The sequence below is a fragment of the Balaenoptera acutorostrata genome, chromosome 10 (genome assembly GCF_949987535.1).
Source record: "Balaenoptera acutorostrata chromosome 10, mBalAcu1.1, whole genome shotgun sequence".
Lineage (NCBI taxonomy): Eukaryota > Metazoa > Chordata > Mammalia > Artiodactyla > Balaenopteridae > Balaenoptera > Balaenoptera acutorostrata.
The window spans coordinates 24,929,913-24,954,617 of NC_080073.1; the positions used below are offsets into that span (position 1 = coordinate 24,929,913).

The 24,705-nt window shown below is 38.2% G+C and overlaps 1 protein-coding gene across 21 annotated transcripts in view; it reads left to right on the top strand.

Moving 5' to 3' along the window:
• The window catches only part of MAGI1 (membrane associated guanylate kinase, WW and PDZ domain containing 1), a 622,042-nt gene that overhangs the window by 498,501 nt on the left and 98,836 nt on the right, over nt 1–24,705 (top strand). For 10 of the 21 annotated variants that reach the window (XM_028169082.2, XM_028169083.2, XM_028169086.2 and 7 more), the window contains exons 4-7: nt 1,226–1,432; nt 8,866–9,067; nt 17,407–17,489; nt 21,630–21,668. In XM_028169082.2, the coding sequence (XP_028024883.2) occupies nt 1,226–1,432; nt 8,866–9,067; nt 17,407–17,489; nt 21,630–21,668 (531 nt within the window). The remainder of the gene's footprint in view (nt 1–1,225; nt 1,433–8,865; nt 9,068–17,406; nt 17,490–21,629; nt 21,669–24,705) is intronic. The other 11 variants (XM_007192408.3, XM_007192409.3, XM_007192412.3 and 8 more) reach the window with 2 other exon arrangements.

Consider the following 24,705-nt stretch of genomic DNA (forward strand, 5'->3'; position numbering starts at 1 on the left):
TTTTTTGAAGGGTTCAATATGATCTATCTTCCTGGCCTTACTCCTTTGATGTGAGAGGGTGAATGGATCAATGGCATTCTGATGTTGATATTTTTTTATCATGTTGTCACTGAATATTATTGATTATAAGCTGTAATTTTCAAACTTCGGCCATTCATGACTCACCTTCATGATTTTGTCTATATCTTAACATAGTATCTTTTATTTACTTGAAGTTTTCTTTAAAAGAACTCAATTTTTACCTTAGGTGTTCAAAAGGAAGCTCATCGCTACCATTGCTATTATTTACTCAATTAATTTCTTATTCAACATAGCTGCTTTTTTAAACTTCAGGTTTAACTGCAAGTTTAAAAAAGTCAGTTTTATAAAGTATTGTTTTATCACTTAAGTTTTAGAAGTAAATGTTATATTTTACTACCATCACTTACTAGTTAGATTTTTCTACTGCACATTAAAAATATACACATATTAAAATAAAAATTAAAACGTAAAAACCCATCCAGGTACCACTCAGAGTCACTTAGCACACACGACAGTCAGAGCTGAGGCAAACTCTGGGAGAAGTGGCTAAAAGTGAAAATGGGCACTTACTAAACGAGTGACCCATGATGAGGGGTGCCACTGTGCCACTGTCGACACAAGAGTTTCCTGTTAAAACTGGGTGAGGGTTTGTTCCAACCACACATGACCTTGAGAGTCAGGCCTGCCATTCAGTTAAAGAGGCGCCACGTGGTGTTCACTTTCTTTTTAAGAAAATATTGCCCTGGTTCCCTCTTGAGGAGTCCCCTTATTAATGGAGGGTGACCTCAACTTTGTTGGCCTGTAAGGGTGCCGGCAGTAATGGATTTGTTATTTTGTGAGCCACTCTCTCTAAATTGGATTCCGCATTATGCTGGTGCATATATGTAAAAAGGTGACCGATTGAAATTCAAATGTAATGAGGATGAAGCTCTGCCATTCAGCACAGACGCCTTTGTTTTTAGCCCTAGTAGGTTCTTTGCCCCATCACAATGCAGCTTGCCTCCTGGCTTCCGAAATCACCATGTCTAACTGGGTAGGACCGACAGGTTTTCTAACCCATTCCAGAAATGAAATGCAGTTTGTTCTGGTTTTCTAGTTAAAAAAAAAAATTTTTTTTTAATGGGCTAAGAGATTTGGATTTGCAGTCTTGAGAATAACAAAGTATTCTTTCTGAAACATGCAAATGTGTCTCTCCATCACCTAGGAAACTATTATGGAACACCCAAACCTCCTAGCCAGCCACTCAGTGGGAAAGTGATCACGACGGATGCCTTGCAAAGCCTTCATTCTGGCTCCAAGCAGTCAACCCCAAAGCGAACCAAGTCCTACAATGACATGCAAAATGCTGGCATAGTCCACGCGGAGAATGAGGAAGAGGATGATGCTCCTGAAATGAACAGCAGCTTTACAGGTAAAGACCAGACGATGTTCCCCCTCGATGGACTTAGGGAAAGAGCGCTGGGGGAGGCTTTTGTGAAGAGTCACAAGAAGGTTTCTATTCTCAGGAGGAATTTGGAAGGATCGCCAAAATTCAAACTCTGACCACACGGTGCTTGGGGAAGAAGAGATGGTCTTTTCCCTGGTCTGTTTTTCATGCTTCTTGGCAAGAGTATTTTAACTTCACCCAGCTATCTTAAAGGGGCAGGAGGGCAGTGTTTGTAGAAGGAGATCAAGAATAATCAGCATCCTTTCTTTCTCTTCAAAATGATATCTATAAGAATCTGTTTTGTTCACTTATTACTTAGTCTTGATGCTGCCCCATAATTATGGCTGATTGCTTGTAAAGACAAGTAGGAGAATTTGTTTAATAGTTTAATATCACTTGATGCTGTAGGAAGGCTAGCAGCCTCCTTTTTTCTCATACCTTTGCAAGTAGAGATACAGTGGAAATAAATCATGTGTTAACTTATGCAAATTGTACTATATTCCCTAAGAGGGAAAAGATGAAAAAGTAATAAATACTATAAGATTATATACTGCATATGTATTTTATATTATATAGCATATATTACTCATTGCATTATATTTTTATATATGCATTCAGGGCTATCTACGCCCAAGCTTAGGTAGGCTGTATTTTATGAGGGGATCTTCAAGGACAAGTCCTCTGGATAAGGATGTACAGGTTAGGAATTGCACGTTCCCTGGAGGCACCGTTCACAGAGGCTGTGATATATGTTCCTTGGGTTAGTGCAGTGACCCAGAACTGTTCAGTAATATTTTTGACTCTTTGGGGGTTTGACCTTATATAGTAACGCAAAACATCGCAGCTGAGTAAGACATGAGTTACTCCAGTCGATAATGTTGTGACTTTGAAGACCGCTTGTTTTTTCTGTTTTTCCTATACTTATTTTCTTTGATATTTTAGAGTTACAGCTCTGTATTTTCCTCCTTGTGCTACCAAGTCTACTAGAATATTTAGAAAAAAGTTTGTGTTAGTTGATTGCTTTCTCCTGCCTGTGTGGGCCTTTCTGAAGCCTAAAATTTTTCAAGGCAACAATTAAAAAAAAATTTGATGGCTTATCATCGTAACAGTAGCCCAACCCTTCCACAAGAAGCACTAGGGAAAGGAGGAGTCCTGGCTTGCTGTCCTAGCTTTGTTCATGGTAGCTGTCTTATTATGAACATAGTCTCTAACTGCTCTCATCTGTAAAATGACTGGTTAGGATTAAATCACATCTAGGTTCCCCCTTCCAGCTCTAAGAATTAGAGTCCATGAGAATTTCCATTTTCTCAATTAGAATGGATTAGGCCAAGTGGCTGACCTACAGTTGCAATATCTGGAATAAATTTACCCATTGCTACATATTTGTTTATTGAAATCAGTTAATTTCATCCACTTCAAAATATTTTATCCATTTATAGTAGTCCTCACCGAAATGAAAGCAGATTATGAAAAAAAAGTCAATACTTCCTTGAAAAAAAAATAGCCATTATTTTAATGTCTTAATCTTCCAACAAATAAGGATAGCAAATTATGATATAACCCAAAAATATAGATGTGGGCACAGAAATAGAAAGACCTTGGGGGTAACATGCATCGAAACAGTTCTGCCAAGCTGACTGGATGGTCCCCAAGAAGCTTGGGTGCCTTTATTTGTCCTCCATTAACTAAGTAGATTTCTCGGTACAAAGCAAGAACAGAGTAGGGATAGTTGAGTGTAGGTCTTGATGCTTTTCCAATTTCTAACCACTGTAAATCTCTGTCTGTAGAAGCCAGGCCTCAGAAAATCTGACCTCATAACATCCCTACTTGAATTCCTGGTGTTGGAAAACAAAAAACAAAAAAACACCTGGGCCCGGGTCATCATTGCTAAAGGCAGTCTGATCATTAGTTTCTGCACAAAAAAAGAAAGCCAAGTGGCGCCTGATGGGATGCATAGAGAGAGACTTGATTTTGAGATACACAAGTGATGGGGCATCTTCAATACGGAAGGGATATTTTGAATAAATGCCTCCTCACTTGCCAAACTACAAGTATGACAGCTGACAACATGTCATACCCTGACTCATATGAATTCTTTCAAAGAATTGAGACTACCCCGTCTGTGGTATGTGTATCAAGCTAGCTGTGTCAAAGCATCTTGCGCTCCGAACCTCTTTAAGTAGCAATCCACCAGCTGCTTCGAGCACAGAGTGGCAGTACCATAATGAAGTCTTGGCTCCTGGTTGAGCCAATTGTGATAGAGGCATGAGTGTCAGATTCAAATGTACAAACACTATGGAGCTAGTTAAAATGATATTTAGCAGGATATTTTTAATAACAGGCTCTTGGTACAATCTCAGCTGACTCCTGCTTGGGTCTTTTGAAGGGGGCACAAAATGTGTAAATAACATGCCTAAATAACATTAGCACTATCTACTGGTAAAAGAGCAGCGAGTTTAAGGCCAGGAGCGTCCTGGGGAGGTCGCTTCTTCCTTCCTTCCTTCCTTCCTTCCTTCCTTCCTTCCTTCCTTCCTTCCTTCCTTCCTTCCTTCCTTTCTGCAACCAAAGATGGAGGCAGGAGCTGAGTAATGAGCAGTCATCCCAGATTCTCACCGTAGAACTTGACTGTTGAACACAAGGCAGTAGGACAGTCTCCTACAAATTATGCCCAAATTACAGACCTAAAGGAGGCCCTGGAGAGAGAACACTATTTATGTGTGCTTCATGAAGGTAGACTACACTGTTAGGCAAAGCACACAGTTATTTATGCAAGTAAATTAAAACATTTGTGAAAGTATTTTGTTCATTATAGACAACTTGAAAAATACATAACAAACCACCGCAACTAAAAAGTCGCTGATCCATCCATTAACCACCTCTAAGAGACACCAAAAATGTTATTTAATTGTGTTCCTAAGCTTGTTTTCCCAACAGCCTCCCTATTGTTGAACATTAGACTGCTGATGCTTCTTTTTCATTAGCAGTTAATGATATAATATTGCTTTGGAATGTCAAGAGGTAATGATATTACCAAAAGAGCTAATGGTTCCCCAGTGCTCTGTGGCAGACACTTTGCTACGCTCTCATGCATATACTAGGGAGGTCTAATCGCTTGTCCAGTATCACAGAGCCAGTGAGGGTGAAAGCTGTCATTTCAGCCCAAAAAGTCTGACTCCAGAATCTGTGTGGCTCATCCACTGTGTTATTTGTGTTTTAAGTCAAGTTTATTAGCCTTTTGTAGCCTCAAAGGTTTTGACTGGTTATGTACACAGTGAGGAAGGCACATAAATCTGAATGCATGTGTAATTTAAAATAAGCTCCAGAATGTATGTTTGACATCAGCTTATGTTGTCAAAGTCACCTTCAAATGGTCCCAAGTGTGTCTGCGTATGTAAATGCTGGGAAGCTTCTGATTTACCATGAATGAAAATGTTTTACATGTTTATTTACGGTTATGAATCATTTTCACATGTATCCTATAAACCTCCTGGAAATCTTGAGAGATAGACAGCCTAAGTATTATCTTCCCCATTTTGCAGATGAGAACACTGAGGAATAGTGTGTGTTAAGCTCACTAGACAATGCAGGAATCCAGCCTCCTGTTTGCTTACCCAGTCTGTGTTCCAGTAATTCATTCTACCTGTCCTCTTTGGATGCATTGGCAGTCTTTAGTAAGAGAGTGATAGCAGTACTCTTAAATGTTTGGTAAATTAAATGAAAGAGTTTTTGAAGTCAGAGCATGTGTAAAGTCAAAGCCATGATTAGGACTATGAAGTTTTGGAATCTGCTCTATGTCTGCCCCAATCTCTCATTTTTGGACTTCTGATTTTCTTTCAGAGAATGAGATTGTTTTAAGGTTCTCCCGAACTAGAAGGAAGAAACAGAAAACCAAATATATCAAGTTGTATACATTAAATATCTATCACCTTTTTAAAAAAATTAACCAGATGGAAGGAATTCTTTGACAATGTACATGTGTATCAAATCATCACAATGTGCATTTTAAATATCTTAGTTTTATTTGTCAACTATACCTCAGTAAAGCTGAAAAATTAATATCTATAGATTTTTGTATGTCAATCATATGTAAATAAAGCTTTTTTTTTTAAAGAAGACACTGAAAACATATGAAATAAAAAATATTTGGGTAATTTAAGATAAGGTCTAGTTGCTGGAGGGATTTCTTATTTCTCTAGTAAATTAAACTTACATATATATTTTTTCAGTGAGCTAATATTCCCTTCATGTAGTCGAGGTTTTGGAGTACTGGCAGGACTTTTTCCTCCCCTCTTCTTCCCCTCCCCTTTCCATGAATTGTGTACATTCAGTATTAAACCAAGTCGTTTCTCTTTTCATATGTAGTGGCCCACCTATGGCCACCACCCTTTTCCTGTTACATCCAGTTTCTATTAAAATAGGTTAATTAAAATGTTTCAGTAAAATTACTGAATGTCTACTGTTGTCCCAGCATTTCTCTGACTCTGAAATATCATATTAATAGATGATCGCTGACCTTGGCCCTTGGTATTTCCAGTAGCAGATCCCAGTCCTGAGCTCTGTTGAGCACTTGCTGAGCTCCAGGCACTTTTGCAGGCGTTTTGCATGTATTGAATCGTTCCATTTTTGTGGTGTGTGTGTTATGCCCATTTTACAGATGAGGAAACAAATCCTCAGAAAGGTAAAGTCTCTTCTAAAGTCACACAGCTAGAAATAGGCACACTATGATTTGTTCTGTGGTTTGATGTCAAATCCATCCTTTTTCTGCCTATTTGTAACGAATTGGCAGCCTGAGGGCCAGCTCTGCCCTGCAAACAAAAATTAATAATAACAACTTTAATGAAGAAGATAATGTTTACTGTACTGAGTGCTTTACATAAACTAATCCTCCCCACAACCTTATGAGGTAAGTACTGTTATTATCCCCACTTTACAGATAAGGAAACTAAGGCACATAGAGGTTGAGTGTGTTTCCCAAGTTAGTCAAGAGTAAAGCCAGGATTCAAACTCAAGCAGTCTGGCTTCAGAGTCAGTGCTTATAATCACTATCTTTCATTTTCTTGCTTGTGCTACACCGCTTTATTTTTCAAAGGAATTAGGATTGGAAAATTAGAAGTTTTTGCATAAAAATATAGATTTCCACCTTCTCTTGAAAAAATCAGAAATCCGGAAACGCTGAGTCCACTTTTCCCCAGGATGCTAATTGCCTGGCACTGAGTTCTCTGCTCCCTTCAGAAAGGATACACCCTCTCCAGTGTTCTAGACATACATCATTTGTGTCTCCGACCTGGCGTCAGTGGTCATAGGAATCTGTACCCTGAGGCTGCACCGTACCCTGGCGCATTGCCAGCTGGGCAAAACCCCTCCTAGAAGCGAAAGGTTCTAGTGATTTTTTGTTGTTGAGCACTTTTTCTATCTCTGTCTTCAAAGTGTAATGCTTGTACTTGAATCTCCATCACCTGGGTGCTCTCAAAATATACATTTTTGAACCAAATTCCAAATCTATTGTCTGAAGTAGGGAGCCATGTCTGCATTTTAGCAATCTCTCCAGGGACTTCACTGGTAGCACAGTGGCTAAGACTCCACACTCCCAATGCAGGGGGCCTGGGTTCGTCCCTGGTCAGGGAATTAGATCCCACATGCATGCTGCAACTAGGAGTTCACATGCCACAGCTAAGGAGCCCACGTGCTGCAACTAAGGAGCTGGCGAGCCGCAACTAAGGAGCTCACATGCCACATGTAAGACCTGGTGCAACCAAATAAATAAATAAATATAAAATAAAACAAACAAACAAACAGATCTCTCCAGGTGATTCTTACATACGTTTAAGCTTAAGAAGGGTACCTTCCAATGATGTACCAGAAATGAATACATTTTGGCTCCTAGAGAATGAAGGGTGAATCTCTTAATTCTTGCCATGTTTTGAATTTTTGCTATTGATTAGTAATTTCAAATTTTTTCTTCCATAGTGGCCTACTTTCCTCTTTTTCCTTCAAACTTATAGTTGTTTTATTAACCTGCGCTCATGGGTGCAAATTGTAAAATCAACTCAAATCGGTTTCAGCAGGAAAGGGAATTTAGGAGATCAAGCAATTGAAGAGGCCAGGAGTACATGAAATCAGAGAGGCTTCATCAGGGGTATTAGGTGACTTTCTCTGTATTTCATCTTCTTTCCTCTACATGAGTTTAATTTTCAGACAAGTCTTGACAAGCTTTACAACATGAGACTCTATCAGCTTAATAACTTCAGCATCAAGAGGCTACCTCTTGCTTGATAGTTCCAGCAAGCACTTCCATGCCTACATTAGTTTGCCTTGGATCATGTGCTTGATCCAGTCATAAAGGCAAGAGTGATATGGGTGTGACTTGGGCCCACTGCATGAACTTGGAGTGGGTATAAGTCAGTCCCCACCTGGACCACATGGACCTTGAATGGAGGAGATGATTTCCAATTGGAGATCTGAGCAGTGGTACCAGAAGACGAGGGGATAGATGCAAGGCAGGGAAAGACCAGTCAGCCTCTTCAGCGGCAGTGGATTTTTGGTGGAGGTGGTTGTTTAATAGGCTTGACATGTCCTCCATCCAACTTTTGGATTACCTTTATTCTCATGTGTGTTGTTGGGAGCTCTTCATCGGAGGAAGATTTGAAAACAGCCTTTTATTATTCCTCAGTCTGCTTTGAGTAAATCAGAAATGTCTGCAGAAGAATCACTGTGGGAGATAGAAAATGACTACACCCCCAGATTAAAATGTTTTAAAGCCCCATGGAGATTGAGAATGTCAACAATGCCATCTGTAGAGACTTCGATGACATCACCTCATGATGTTTCTAGTTAATAAGAAGGCAAGGAGACTCAGGTACTTAGAGCCTTCAGGACTCAAGTCAAAGCAGTCCACCAGCAATACTGTTCTGGGGGTGACTGTCCTGGTTTTCACAGTAACATTTGCCTCACTTTTCCCAAAGAGGCTAGAATCTGACTCAGTGGTAGAGCTGTCTCCATATTCTAAACGTTTTGGATTTGATTTTTTTCTCACCTCCAAAAGTCCTCTTCAGTCATGAAACCAAATGATACCTACGGGATGAGAGTGCAACTCAGTCTGTGAGCTGACGGCCTTCTTAGTTTAAGGGACTTGAGGGTTTGAGTCATGAATATGTTTCTTCTTTGACATTTCCAGGATTGTGAGCAATGCATTATTTGAGCATGCTTTTCCCTTCTTTCTTTTTCAGTAAAATAAAGTTGATTCATCATTTTGATGTTTTCTATTAAAAGAACTTTCATCTAAATAAAACAGAGTATAGTCGATGTCCAGCAATTAGGAAAGGATGAAGGCTTTTAAGAATATAGTTGCCCACGGTAGTGAACACCTCAGTCTGGGGTATGATTGACGATGTTTTTTTTCTCTCCCTGTGATTAAACAGCCGATTCTGGTGACCAAGAAGAGCACAGTCTTCAAGAAGCAACGCTCCCGCCTGCGAATAGTAGCATCATCGCCGCTCCCATCACGGACCCTTCTCAGAAGTTCCCGCAATACCTACCTCTTTCCGCAGAGGATAATTTAGGTCCTCTACCTGAAAACTGGGAGATGGCCTATACCGAAAACGGAGAAGTCTATTTTATAGAGTAAAGTACCATTATTTCTACATGAATCTCTCCCTTTTTTTCCATTTCCCTTCTTTCTCTTTCTCTAGCAGCTCTGATGTAAATTTATTGTAAAAGGATTGATCATGTGCTGATGGTCTTCTCTCCTACAATTTAACAAGCCTTGTACAAAAAAGCAGTTAGCATAACATCCTAATCATTGAATCTGAAGAGCTGGAGGAAGCATAAGATTAATAACTTCCCTAAAGAGTTAGACAACTAAACTATGGTGTATATATAAATTATGGTATTATATATGAAGAATATATCTAGCTGCTTAGAATATATAAATCCTTTGCTTATTTTTTCGTAATTGGGTTGTAGTTTCCTTTTTGTGTGTGTGTGTGTGTGTTTTAAGAGTTCTTCATATATTCTGGATACAATTCCTTTATTATATTTGTGATTTGCAAACATTTTGTCCAAGTCTGGCTTTTCATTGTCTTAACTGTGTCTTTCGAAGAGCCAGAAGTTCTTAATTTTTATGAAGTCTAATTTATCACTTTGTTTTCCTTTGTGGATTGTGTTTTTAGTGTAGAAGCTAAGAAATCTTTGCCTAACTCAAAGTCAAAATGCAGTTTTTTTCTTTTAGAAGTTGTATAGTTTACATTTTACATTTATGTCTATGATCCATTTTAAGTTAATTTTTTTACGTGGTGCAAGGTATAAGGATTGAAGTTTGAGAATATAGAGATTGAAAAGTCTTTCAAAATTAAAAACTTAATATTATATAGTTAAACATTTAACAAATAACCTGTACTGGAAAGGAAAAAATTACATAAAACTGAAACCATTCTAGAAAATCTAAGATAATGTAATTTCTTAACCAGTAGTCAATTTTTTAAATGTTGTACTTTGGCTCTATTGTTGAGATTCCCTATTAAGATTCACCATAGTTTTATGTACCACTAAAAAAGAAAAACAAAATGATCAATTAAACTATAAAATAATTAAAAACATAGGTAAGTCTGTTCTTCTTAAATACTGTGTGTTGACCAAAAAGTTCATTGGGGTTTTCCATAAGATGTTACAGAAAAACTCAAACGAACTTTTTGGCCAACCCAATAGATGAACGTTGAAGATCTGCTGTTCAGGGAACAATAACAAAGGACATTTTTGAACAACATATGAAGTATCGCACCTTTGTAAAATATATGGGTATATACACATATCTGCTGTGTTATTATATGTGTATATTTGTTTTCCATGAATATGTAGATATAGTTCTATGTGTAGAAAAATTCTGGAAGTATCTATTAACACTTGAGTTTGAGTTAAGTAAGGAGTTTAAAGAATTTATTTTCTTAACTAAATTATACATGTCTGTGGGGTTTGAATATATATTTCCACTCAAATAGATATTCTAGCATATATTTTATAATTAGAAAAATCAGCAAGGGTAAGAAAGTATAATTTTCCTAAGGACATGGGAATGAGGGAAAAGGCTTGGGTCACGGAACACCCTCTTTCAGAACTAACCTAGGAAATCGGAGATGAGTGAACTATACCTCCTGGGTTATTTTCCAACCAGAAGGAGGGGACAGTCCACATTTCTGTCTTCATGTTCATGACAAATGCTTATTGCAGACAGGGGTGGATGATGGAGTCTTTTCCTGGGAGTTAGGGAAATATAGTGGTTAAGAGCTCCCCTAAAAACTCATGTTGTTTCTACCCCTTACTATTTGTATGATCTTGGGAACTTGAGTTTGCCTCTCTGCATCTCAGTTTTCGCTGTGTGTAGAAGGACATGAATGTCGTGGATCATGCCTACCCTGTCAGATTTTCGTGAGAGTTAGATGAGATAATGGATGTAAAGCGTGGGCTAGTATTAATTACTGAGCATTTTTTTTTACTGTTACCATTTTTATCGTCATTTGGTTACCACAGAGGAGTTTAAATGTTATGAAAATGGATGTCAACTATAAGCTTAGAATTTTGTACTTAGCTTTTGCAATAAATTGCCTTTAAAGTTATGTCCATTAGTAAGGAAAAATTATGTTGAGCAAAGGAAAATATAACAGAGGAATTCCTAATAGAGAGTAATATGTGAAACTCAAATTTTTGGAAAAGAATGTATCAATAGGGGCTTCCCTGGTGGCACAGTGGTTAAGAATCTGCCTGCCAATGCAAGGGACACGGGTTCGGGCCCTAGTCCGGGAAGATCCCACATGCCACGGAGCAACTAAGCCCGTGTGCCACGGAGGAACTAAGCCCGTGTGCCACGACTACTGAGCCTGCGCTCTAGAGCCTATGAGCCACAACTACCGAGCCCTCGTGCCACAACTACTGAAGCCCGCACACCGCAACTAATGAAGCCTGTGCACCTAGAGCCCATGCTCTGCCACAGGAGAAGCCACCGCAGTGAGAAGCCCATGCACCGCACACTGCAACGAAGGGTAGCCCCCGCTCCCCACAACTAGAGAAAGCCTGCGCGCAGCAATGAAGACCCAACACAGCCAAAAATTAAAAATAAATAAAATAAATTTATAAAAAAAAAGAACGTATCAATAGTTTTGCTGAAGACTGACTTGATGAATTTGAAAAAAGAAAGTTGGTTATTTTGATGGTTAGTGAGGACTGTGCTTAGTAAAAATGGTTAGCAAAGACCCAAGACTGTGGCTGATTTATAGGAGAGTACAGTGATTTGCTTATTTTTCATAACCTAATTTAGCTTTTAACCAATGCTAGGCCAATCTTCATTGGCCTAATGTTTAATAGAAAATTTATGCAAAAGTATGGCTTATTATGACAACTCTGTGATTTGGTCTACAGCTATCAAATTCTGTAGATATTAAATTATTAGATACACACCATTTTTATTTTAGCCTAAATTATATATCCTGGTTAATGAGTTTTCGGGTGTCCTTCATTCTAAAGAACTTCATCTTAGAGTATCTTACATTGAATAGCAAGTTAAATTTCTATAGAATCAGATCTACCTTGTTTTACATATATGTGTCTATGTTAGCTTTACAGTTTATGGGAAATCTAAGAAATACCGGAATTTAAGAACATTAAAAAAGTAAGCATGGACTTACAAACTCTGGATATTATAAAGAAAACAGACATAAGAAGACTTCGAAAGGAGATAAAAATAAGGCAGACTGGCTGGGGAACTTGGGATCACAGAAATGACAGGTGGTGAGTTCCCTGAGTTTTCTTTTTACCTTATATAACCCAGACTTGGAGCTGAAGAAGCCAGTAACTCAGAAACACCAACAAGTGGAGACCAAAAACAAAGCCCTCATAAAAGCCTACTCTCTCTAGCCAGAGGACCAGGAAGGGATATCCTGCAAGGCAGGAAGCTTTTATTCAATAACTGCTGGAATTCAGCCAACAAGACACAAAAGCCTGTGCTCCCACCTCTGCCAGCAAAGATCAAGTGGGAAGCCTAGTCCTCTACCCTTCGCAGGATGTAACTAGGATCTCAAACCTCCCTGCAAGTGTGATGTCCAAAAAGGCTTAGAAGATAACTGGGACTTTGTAGCCAGGCAGTATTGGGCACTCCCCCTTTCTTCATCTAAGTTCAATGGAGACCACGTTGAGGGGAGCCTGGATGCCCATCCTGATGTGGCAGTAACAAGGCAGCCTCTCTCCCCGCTGGGGTAGTGGCAGAGGAGGTTTGGTGAAGAGTCAGCATTTTTACCACCAGTGGTAAAGTGGCCCCCGGCCTCCTCAGGGAGTTAGTGGAAGCCAAGTTGGGAACAGTAACAAGGCACTCCTACCCCTCCCAGCCAAGCTGATGTCACAAGAGGCCTAGTGTGGAACTGGAACTCCCATCCCTACCCAGCAGTAACAAGGAACTCCTCACCCTCTTGGGTGGGATACAGCCAAAGCAGTGATGAGAGGTAAATTTGTAGCACTACACATATATATTAGAAAAGAGGAAAAGTCTCTAATCAACAATCTGAGCCCTCAATTTAAGAGCTTAGAAAAGAAAAGCAAATTAAATGTGAAATAAGTGAAAGGAAAGAATAAAGGGCAGAAATTAATGAAATCAAAAGCAAACACAGCAGAGATAATCAATGAAACAACCAGCAGATTCTTCAAAAAGATTAATAAAATTGAAGAACCTCTAGCAAGATTGACAAAGAAAAAATTAGAGAAGATATGAATTACCAATATTAAAATTTAAACAAAGAATCACTGCAGACCCTGAAGACATCAGAAAGATACGAAAATGCTGTCAGAAAGTGTGGACATATAAATTTGACAACTTAGATGAAATGGACCAAATTCTTTGAGAAGCATGAACTACCGCAACTCATCCAATATGGAATAGGTAATTTAAATAGCCCTAATGAATTTATAATTTAAAAACTCTTGAAAAAGAAAATTCTAGAAACCAGATGGTTTCACTGGAGAACCGTTCAAAGAAGAATTAAATTTCTACACAATTTCTTCCTGAAAATAGAAGAGGAGGAACACTTCCCAATTATGTTTAAGAAGCTAGTATTACGTTGTTACCAAAATCAAACAAGGATAGTCCACGATAAAAAAGAAAAAGAAAACTGCAGAGCAATATCTTCTTGAATATAGATGCAAAAACCTATAACAAAATATTAGCAAATAGTAATCAATAATACAGAAAAAGAATTATACACCATGTGCAAGTGGGAGTTATTCCAGGGATACAAGACTGGTTCAGTATTTGAAAAATTAATCAGTGTAATCCACCATATTAAGACCCCAGTAAAGAAAAAAAAAATCACATGATCTTTTTCATTGACGCAAAGTATTTGACAGAATTCACTCATTCATGATAAAAAATTTTCAGGAAAATAAGAACATAGGGGAATTTCTTGACTTCATAAATAACATCTATAAAAAACCTACAGCTAACATTATACTTAATGGTGAAAGACAAAAAACTTTCCCTGCAAGATGGGGAATAAGCCAAGGATATTACCTCTTATTACCACTCTTGTTCAACATTTACTGTAATTCAACAGATTGATTATCTATCTAGAAAATCACCAGAAATGTACAAGACAGTTCTAGAATAAATGAGTTCAGCAAGATAAAAGATAAGCATACAAACATCAGTTGTGTATCTATATACTAACAATGAACAAGCAGACAACAAAATTCAAAAGAAAATATAATTCACATTTACTTTAAAAAAAAACGCCACTTAGGTATAAATCTAATGAAACATGTATAGGATTTTGTATGCTGTAAACTACAAAATGCTAATGAAAGAAATCAAAGAAAGTCTAAATAAATGGAGAGACCTAGTCTATTCATGGATTGAAAGACTCAGAATTGGTATAGTAAAGATGTCAGTTCTCCCCAAATGTGTGTACAGGTTTAATATAAATCCTGTGGAAATCTCAGTGACGCTTCTTGTTAGTATAGACAAGTTTATTCTGAAATTTATATAGAAAGGCAAAGGAACTAGAATACATAAAACAGTTTTGGAAAAGAAGAATGAAGTCACAGTAATCAGTCTGCCCTATATCGAGGCTTATTATATAGCCACAGTAATAAAGGCTGTGTGGTATTGATGAAGAAATAGGCACATAGATCAATGGAACCCAGAAGCAGACCCACAAGTGTATCCAGCCGATTTTCAACAAAGAATGCAAAAGCAATTCAATGTAAGGAAGATAGCCTTTTCAATAAAATGGTGCTGGAGCAAGTGTATAGCCAGAAGCAAATAAATTAACCTCAACCTAAACCTCATGCCTTAGAAACAAAAAAAAAATTAACTCAAAATAGATCATCATAAAGTACAAAATGTAAAGTAGTAGAACTTTTAGGGGGAAAAAAAACATAGAAAATCTTTGAGACCTAGTAATAGGCAAGGGGTTCTTTGACTTGACATCAAAAACATCCTAAAAGGAATAATTGATCAATTCAGCTTCATCAAAATGAAAACTTTTGCTTTGCAGGACACTGTTAAGAAAACGAAAGGACAAACTACAGACAGGGAGAAAATATTTATAAACCCCACATCTCAAAATGAACTGGTATCTAGAATATATAAAGAACTCTCAAAACTCAACAGTTAAAAAAAAAATCCAGTTAGAAAATGAACTAAAGACATGAACAGACATTTTACTGAAGAAGATATATGGGTGGCAAATAAGTACATGAAAAGATGTTCAACATCATTAGCCATTAGGGAAATGCAAATTAAAACCACAAAAATATCATAGGTATATATATAGCTATTAGGATGGCTAAAATAAAAAATAGTAACAACACTAAATGATGGTGAAGATGCAGAGAAACTATATCACTCACACATTGCTTGTGGGTATGTAAAATTGTGTGGTATTCCAGAAAACAGTTTGGCAGTTTCTTAAACATTGTAATTACCATACAGCCCAGCCATTGCACATTTGTTCAGAAAGGTGAACACTTATATTCACACAAAAGCTTGTGCATAAATGTGTATAGTAGATTTATTCCAAATAGCCAAAAACTGGAAACCCACCCAGATGTCCTTCAGTGGTTAAAGTGTAGTACATTCATGCCATGGAATACTACTCAGCAATAAAAAGAATTAATTATTGATGTATGCAACAATCTCGAGAATTATGCTGAATGAAAAATGCAAATCCCAAAAGATTACATACTGTTTGATTTCATTTATGTAACATTTTTGATATGACGGAAGTATGGACATGGAGAAGAGATTAGTGGTTGCCAGGGATTAAAAATGTGTTTCGAAGGGAGGGATTGTAAGGCAACCGGGTGTGGCTATCAAAGGGCAACATGAGAGATCCTGTGATGATGGAAATGTTCCATATATTGACTGGCTGTCAGTATCCTGGTTGTGACTTTGTACTATAGTTTTGCAAGATGTTACCCTTGGTGGCATCTGGGTAAGGGGGGATGTGGAATCTCTTTGTTCGTTCTTATAACTGCATGTGAATCTACAATTATCTTGATATAAAAAAGTGTTTTTTAAAATATCACACATAATCTTCCCTCCCATCAGTGACCATTTTTGCACTCTTACTATGTAGGAATAGCGCAGACCATGGGTTCCAGTGAGGGACTCCCTGGGTTTGATTCCATGTTATCAACAGGGTGTCCTTGGGCAGGTTTCTTCACATCTTTGTCCTCAGTTTTCCCATGTGGAGAATGGGGAGTAATAATTTTAATACTAACAATGCTCCTCTCATAGAGTTCTTGTAAGGATTAAGTAAATTGTAATTTATATGTAAATGACATAACAGATTATGATAGTTCTAAGTGGACAAATAAGTACTGTTGGTGATCCTAGTTGTAACTGTATTACCTTTCATTTGTTATTTTCTTCTAACACAGTTGAGATAATGTCTGTAGACATTTGCACATTCTGTTTTTCACTTAAGCCTCAATTTTTTCCCAACAATTAATAAGATTTGAATCTAAAATTTAAAAGTGTGACAATTTTTTCTGTGTATTTACAAACAAAACTTCAGACTTTAGATTACTACCTAAACTTCAGGAAAAAAATTTTTTTTTTTTAAATTTTCTATGTTTCGTTTCTGGTTTGCAGCTTGAACTGCTGGACTTGTAGGTCTTTGCTCCTCTCATTTAGTTTGCATAGAATGGACTGGTTGCTCAACCGGAATTTTGTCCCAGATGTGCTTCTGGTCAATTCTCCCAGTCATTCTCCCGGCATTTCCAACGTGACTGAAGGGCAGCAGTGTCTATTGAAACACTTCCTCTCTGGTTGGGCTAGACCCTCCAGAAGGAAGTGGGGTGACATGTGCAGCTTTTCCAAGCTTTTCCTTGGTCTCGGTTCGATTTGTGATAGGTAATTTGAGGTTGCCTTCACTATGTCTGAAGCATAATTTAAGATACTGCGATGAATGATATGTCTTAGCAGCTTCGAGCCACTTGCATGAATTGAGGTAGTTTCACACCGTCATGGGAATTCTTATGTAATATAACGAGTGAAATAGCAGCCTTCTTTGTGAATTCCAGCATCCAACGTTTAAGTCATAGACAAATTGAAAATAAACTGGAATGCGCTCTTTGACAAACGTGAAGACTAAAATAAGCCTAGACAAGAGTAGGCCGTATAGACAAGGGGTATGATTTGGAGCTCAGTTTTCAAAAATAAAGCTGGTATTACCTTTTAAGCTTTCCATGATGGAATGGTGATGTCTTAGGGTAAGGAAGTAGCCTCCCTAAGACCCTCTTCAAGCCATTTCATAATTCCAAACCGGGGCTCTCTTCTGGCCTCAGTTTGCTGTTAGACAGTATCTTTGCTCTGGTAGGAGAGTAAATGTTCAAGACTGTTTAAATCTTCTGTCATTGAGCTTTTTACTTTTTTTTTTTTCTTTTCAAACATATTTCTTGTTTTTGTTTCTGGATTTCAGCCATAACACAAAAACAACATCTTGGTTAGACCCTCGGTGCCTGAACAAGCAGCAGAAGCCTCTGGAAGAGTGTGAAGATGATGGTAAGGAGCTAGAAAGGTCTGGGTTTAAGGGGGCTTGTTCACACATGCAAATTTTAAAGCATTGTAGCAAGGTCAACCGGGTTTCTAACAATGAGTTTTTGAAAGGTAATCCAGTTTCTAGTAAGTGCACTATGGTTTCCAAAAGCAGGAGAGAAATCAGCAAAATTGTTTTCAAAGAATGATTTGTTTAAACATAAAGGCATCCTCAGTTCTCTGTTAGAAACAGAACTTCAGCGCAGTCAGAAATTATTCAAATGTAGATGCAACCTGTGCCTTGAGGAACTTTGAGAAAATTCTAGAAAGTCTCTAGGAATTTAGAAACCAAAGATGCTCTGATCACTTACTTATTGGACGCTAATCATATATTGTGACAGTCTTAGAGGAAAAAAAAAAGCAGGAACTTTTCTTGAACTCTTCATACTTCATAATTTGATTATTTCTCCAGGTTTAGCATAAAGAAAGCAGATTTTGTTGTGATTAGGAATCTGTGTGTGACTTAGAGTATATCCTAAATATGAGAAAGTCTATTCTTCCACAAAAGAGACTGAGCCCCACTCTCCCTGTTAATTAAAAGAAAAAAGAATCAATTGTCTATAAGAGTTACTGTCATAAAAAAGAAAAGTTTATTTCAAGGCTTTGGAATTTCTAATTACTTTTGCAAAAGGAAAAAAAAATTAAGGTGGAACAAATGTGTTCCCTTTCAGTCTATCCTAAGTTTTCCCAAGATTGCTTTTTGACATGGACGAATTAAAAGGGAAATGGCTTGCTTTGCTACTCGTTATTGATTTCTGGCATTTGAATTAGTAGTATAATTTTGAATACACATTTTACTGTAAGATAGTGAAACTTTATTAATTTATCCTATGGGGCAGAATTGTTGTCTGTATAAATTTGAGGTTTGTTTGAAAATGTAAGCCAGTAAAATATGATCCTGTCAAAACCTTACACTCCAGAATATATGTGGATCGCAGATTACATGAAATGAACATAGAATTGCGTGTTCATGTTTAGCTGGGTGACTTCAACTGGACATACAAATCCTTCTGACTGAGGAGGCATAGCTGAGAGGCTCGTTTTATTTTGGTTGCTGAGTCCTGAAGAAGAAACGGAACAGGCGTGGGAGCTGCATTATTTTGCATGCTTAAGGATAATGGACTGTCCTGATTATTCACATATTCTATTTAATATATAATACAGAGGTGACCAGTTTTCAAAGTTCAGAACATAAAATACATCCAACCATAAAACTTCTCAGAACAAAATTTAATCCTTATTTGATGCCTGATGATTTTGAAGCCATTTTAGGCCCTCTTATTACCATCAGATCTTCAATGTCAGTATCCATTATAATTATACTGGGAATGTATGAAAATGCCTGTTAATATAATTTTATAGATAATAGAAGGCTCCAGTAGCTTTTACTGAGAAAAATGGAGTAAAAGTATTGAGTAGAATTACTGAATGTTTTTATTAACAATGCTGGTCATTTTTAGTTCTTAGAATTCACGTCATTGGTGTTAATGTTATTCCCTTTGGAACAAGTATGTATTCATACCAAATGCTTAGTAATTATCCATTCACCATTAGAATTCATATATTCTTTTTCTGCTAGAAACTATATGTATGTCTGTGTGCCTTTGTACACAAATGGTATAAGTATATAACCAGATTATACCACAATGGCAAGTATCAGTTCCCATATTTGCCTTTTCTCTTGCCAGTTACCACAAAGCTGCCTTGTATTGTTTTTTATATCATGACACAAAGAAGATTCACATTGTTGGTCACCATATTGTTCCTGTGTTTCTTTCTATTCTCTGTAGGTCACATGCATATCAAATGTAACAGTATGGCATCATACTTATTGTAAAAATGTTCTATTTTCTTTTTCCTATCTCGAAAAAGTCAGAAACTAGTTTGGATTTCGATCTTCAGTGTATAACTCCTGTTGTTATTTCTGTGTTTTAGTAGTTCACTTAGAGGCCTTCTACCTTGCCTTTGAGCTCCAGGCCAGTATTTTAATCTTTAATAACGCTGTTTGTCTCAAAGAGACTTTAAACTCATTCTGATTAAAACCCAACTAATGATTCCACCTCCACCCCAAATCTTGTCTTCTGTAAGTATTCCCCATCTCAGTGGAGGGTAAATTCATACATACCTAAGAGTCCCTCATGACGTTTTAGTTTTCTTAACACCCACTTCTAACCCATGTACTACCAGTTGAGTTCACCTTGCCTCCCAAATGTCTCTGGAATCCATTCTCCATTTTCTTCACTATCTCTACCATGCTGGTCAAGGTCATGCTCATCTTCCACCCAGACTCTTGCCCACTCTTCTTCTTGCACCGTACTCAGAGCAGTTTTTTAAAATGTCTTTGTGTAATCACCACCGCCTCAAGCCCTGTTTAATGGCTGTGGTCTGTTCAGTAAATGCCAAGTCCATAGCTTGTGTCTCCAAGCTCTCTGTGGTTCAGTCTCTAAGCTTGTCTGACTCTCGTTCCAACCCGTACTCTGTCCTTCATCCCCACGAGTCCTCATCGAGCTCCTGCTCCGTGATAGTTAGATGTGCAGTTCTCCCTTCTTAGAATACTCTTACATTCCACAAATAATTATTGAATGCCTTCTCTATGTCCAGTGCATTCTGGGAATTTCAGATGTATCATTGAACACAATAAACAAGAAGCCCTGCTCTTGCAGAACTTAAATTCTAGTCATTTTTCACTCTAAGTCTTTTCATTAAATTTTGCAAAATCTTCAGATTACAGCTCAGGGACTCTTCCCCTGACTTTGCCCCCAGATATGATTAGGTCAGTCTATTATGTATCTTAACTTCAGAGAACTTATCGCAGTTTTAATTTAATTTTTATCTGTGTGAGCTTTGGCCATGTCTCCTTTCCCAGAAGGATAGCGATGTGCCTGATTGTACTCATTTCGATGTCCCTGTCACCTGGCATAGTGACTGGCACATAGTAGTTCTCATTAAAGAATTTTTGAGGAAATGAATGAGTGCCCCCAAAGATATTTTAAATAATATCCAAAAGGCCATTTTCATGAACAATTTTATGTAAATAAGATTCCCTCCTTAGGAAACAATACCAGTGTCAACCTTATTGTTGGCAGTTGGAGAGTTTTTAAATCAAGAGTTTGCAGGGTGTATAGGGCCGTGTTGGTGACTAAAGTCAATAATCGATTCATTTGTTCATACATTCATTCATCCATTTGAGAAATATTTGGTACCTATTATGTATCAAAAACTTCAGTGGGCACTGAACATATTGCAGTAGTGAAAACAGGCTTGATCCCTGTGTTGGTGGAGCTTAGAGTGGAGGGGATAGCCACCCGCTGTGTAGCTGGAGTGACTGTCTATGACATGATGTGTTGTGTACTGTCCTGTGTTCTCTTCGCAGTCAAAATAAAATGCTTTACTGACAGCCAGAGACGGTCAAGAATGGAAAGGATCTTGACTTGCTTTGCTCACTGAAATTACAGAGAACATTTTCATTCTATTATTTCTGAGCTGTTTGACTTAGAAATCTTATGCAAAGTAAACTCCGTCTCCCACTGCTCCTTTTGGGGCAGCCTTCAAGCACTTTCCCCATGTATATCATCCTGATGTAGTTCAGTTTTCTAACTCCTTTTGAAAGACGAAGTGTAGCTCACCTTAGAATCTGTATTCTCAATTTGACCTCGCCTTCCGTTTTTCAGGCAGCGGTATTACTTATAAGTTAAGTAATTTTGCCTCACTGATTAGAAGATTATTGAAGGATTAAAAAGACTAATATTGAAAGGTCTAACAGCTTTGTTTGCTTGAAATAAGACCTGTAATAAGTGACTTTCCACGTAAGAACGTTGAAACCGCAAAGGTGTTTGTAATCTTTTACAACCAATCAAACCCTATTTTGCCATGCAAGGAAATGAACCATATAATTATGTTGCCAATATCAGCTCTTCCCATTTTGTGACTTACACTGAGGTCTCGAGTTGAGTAGTCAAGCCAATGAAATAAGCCACAATGCAGGTAAGGACAAAACAAAGTGATGTGTTTGCTGCTGTTTTTCTTGAGGGAAGTTTCTTTTCTTGGTGCTGGTATCTGAATTTTTCTTTCTCTCTTTTCTGTCTCATTCCTGCTATTCCTTTGGAGAAGAAGGGATCCATACGGAGGAGCTGGACAGTGAACTAGGTAAACCCTCCCAGCCTGCATGACTTGCCCTGGATGCTTTGGTCCCCAGTGACTTGCTTAATCCCTCTGTTTCTTTAGTGTACACTTCTCCAATTATGATTTTCATTCCGGCTTAGCCACGAAAGGTCAATCGTATACAACCCATGTGTCTGACTGCAGACATCACACGGAGTTGTAATAAATCGTGTCTACAAAGAAGAAGTCTGAGGGAATTGGGACTAGAATGAGAGTTAGCAGATCGGTGCCAGATACTCTCGGAAATCGAGGATTAAGAAAAAACAGGGATAGATGCTTGCCATGCCCCTTGAACTCTCCTATAATCTATCTCGGGCTCATTTCTTTATTTATTTGGTGTGGGTGGCTTTCTCCATGGGGAATACAGAAAAGCAAAACAAAAATCTTCCAGACTAGCTGAAAGATCTTAGTGGGAGTAACAGCAATACAACAATTCCACTGATTAACTGAATGGTTACTAAGTTCTAGTATTATATTGTTACTCAGTCACAGGCTACATGTTGACTTTGTAACCATAGTGAATGGCTTGTAAACCAGATGCTGGGTTTATATGTGTCATTTTCCTCAGAGTGTGTATGTCAATGGAAATCAAGTCTTGATTAATCCAAGCTCTTGCAGTTCAGAAATAATTTACATTAGCAGATAATGCCAAACTCTTTTATCTTTGCTCTTGGAATATACTGAATTATATTCCCTGCTAAGTTAAATGTTTTATGTTCAGCTTTTTTTTTTTTAATAGATTTAATTATTTATTTATTTTTATTTTTGTCTGTGTTGGGTCTTTGTTGCTGTGCACGGGGTTTCTCTAGTTGCAGCAAGCGGGGGTTACTCTTTGTTGCGGTGCGTGGGCTTCTCATTGCAGTGGCTTCTCTTGTTGCGGAGGGCGGGCTCTAGGCAAGCGGGCTTCAGTAGTTGCGGCACGCGGGCTCAGTAGCTGTGGTTCGCGGGCTCTAGAGCGCAGGCTCAGTAGTTGTGGTGCATGGGCTTAGTTGCTCCACGGCATGTGGGATCTTCCCAGACCAGGGCTCGAACCCGTGTCCCCTGCATTGGCAGGCGGATTCTTAGCCATTGCGCCACCAGGGAAGTCCCAAAAGATCTATTTTTAAAGACGTATAATACATTGTCCTTGTGGTCATTGTGGTAGGAATGACTGGAGATTCAACCTGTGTAATAGAACAATTTGAAACTCATTTTGTAAATTTTTAAAAAAAGTATCAATCCAGTGATATTAGATAAAATCATTGAAAAAGACAGAACTAGCTTTTCCAGATGAAAAACAAGTGCCTCGATCCTTTGTAGAACCAATTTAAACTACTCCGGCCGCCTGACTAATGTGTGTGAGTGCCCACCACTGTGTGTGGGCAGTTGGTGAGATAATTCCACTGTGCATAGGGGCACAGCCTTATTTGCTTCTGTGGAAGCTTGAATGTTGAAGTTTTCAGGAAAGAATCAACTGTCTTCTTTTCTCATGTATCTGTAACATTGTGGAAACTTTCCTGTGCTGTTAAAGACTCTACAAAGTAAGTTTTACTGGCTTACTTACCTTCTTACCTTCTCATGGTCAGAGCCACAGTTCTGGGAGATGGTTTGGTGAAGTGGGAGCTGTCTCTGGGGTCAGGGCAGGTTGCCTAGACTCATATCTGGGTTCCCCCACTTATTGGCTCTGTGACCTTGGTCAAGTCATTCACCTTCCCTTAGCTTCCTGTTCCTTACCTGTAAAGAGGGGCTGAAAGAGGAGCTCTCATTGGGCTTAAGAGGAGACTTAATAATTGTCTTAATATTTGTCCCTGTGATCAGCACATGTTGTTTTTGCCAGTTTTCTGATTTAGTAACTAATTCTTTATTGTCGGACTTTTTCAGTGTTTCTTATGATACTTTTTGTGTTTAATATGGGGCAGGAGAGCAACATGTATACAATAGAAATGGCCCAAATGTGTCCTTGTTCACAGACACACACACACACACACACACACACACACAGATTTTCCTTGCATTCACTTCAGATTCCTTTGACAAACTCACTGCCCATTTTCTTAATAAGAGGATCCTAATTGCAAACAATAGCAACTGTCAGGTTTTCAATGAACAGTACGATTCCAGATGTGACAAGGAAACCCTCTCTATAATCTGCCTCTGAGAGGCAGGGGCGGTGGGCTTGGGTGTTGGACACAGATCATTTGATTGCAGAATTGTCATTTCTGAACTCTGTTGTCTGGGCTGGGTGACTAGCTCCATTATGCACTTTGGTTTTGCAGAATTTATCACATCTTCTGCAGTCATCTCCCCAGAATGAAAAAGCACTTGAAGAAGCTTCTTTTCGAATTACAGAGTATTCATGTGCTACAACCAACTAGGAGAGGCAGAGACAGGGAAATGAGGTCCCCTCCCAATCAACACTGAATTACAGTGTAGAACCATATCTCTGACTGTGAACATGACTTTCAGTCTGTGTGCTGACACAACTCTTGGAACATTTGTCTGCTCCATATTCACTTCCATGGCGGCGATTAGTACAACATGAGATTTTTAGTGGTAGAAACAGCAAGCAGGCAGACCATATAGATTTGTGCAGTTCCTTTTGGGCTTTCCTAGAACAGTTGCCATTAGCTGAGCTTAGGTGCCAGGTGCCGTGTAAAAGGTTTTACAAACATCCTTATTTAGTCTACAGTTGACCTTTGAGGTAAATCCAGGACAAAGATGTGGTTTCGAGATGTTCACTAGCCAAACACTAGACTGATAAACCATTAGGGCTAAGAGGGAAGAGATATGGGGATATATGTATATGTATAGCTGATTCACTTTGTTATAAAGCAGAAACTAACACACCATTGTAAAGCAATTATACTCCAATAAAGATGTTAAAAAAACAAAAACAAAAACATTAGGGGTAAGGTTCAAACCAAGATCTGGACAATCCCGAAAGGGTCTGAGCCACCTGAAATCTCGGTGACATCTTGTACAGACTGTTCTGATGTCTGACAGTTGTTAGACATGGGGGTGTGGCTCTCTATGTATCTTTAGA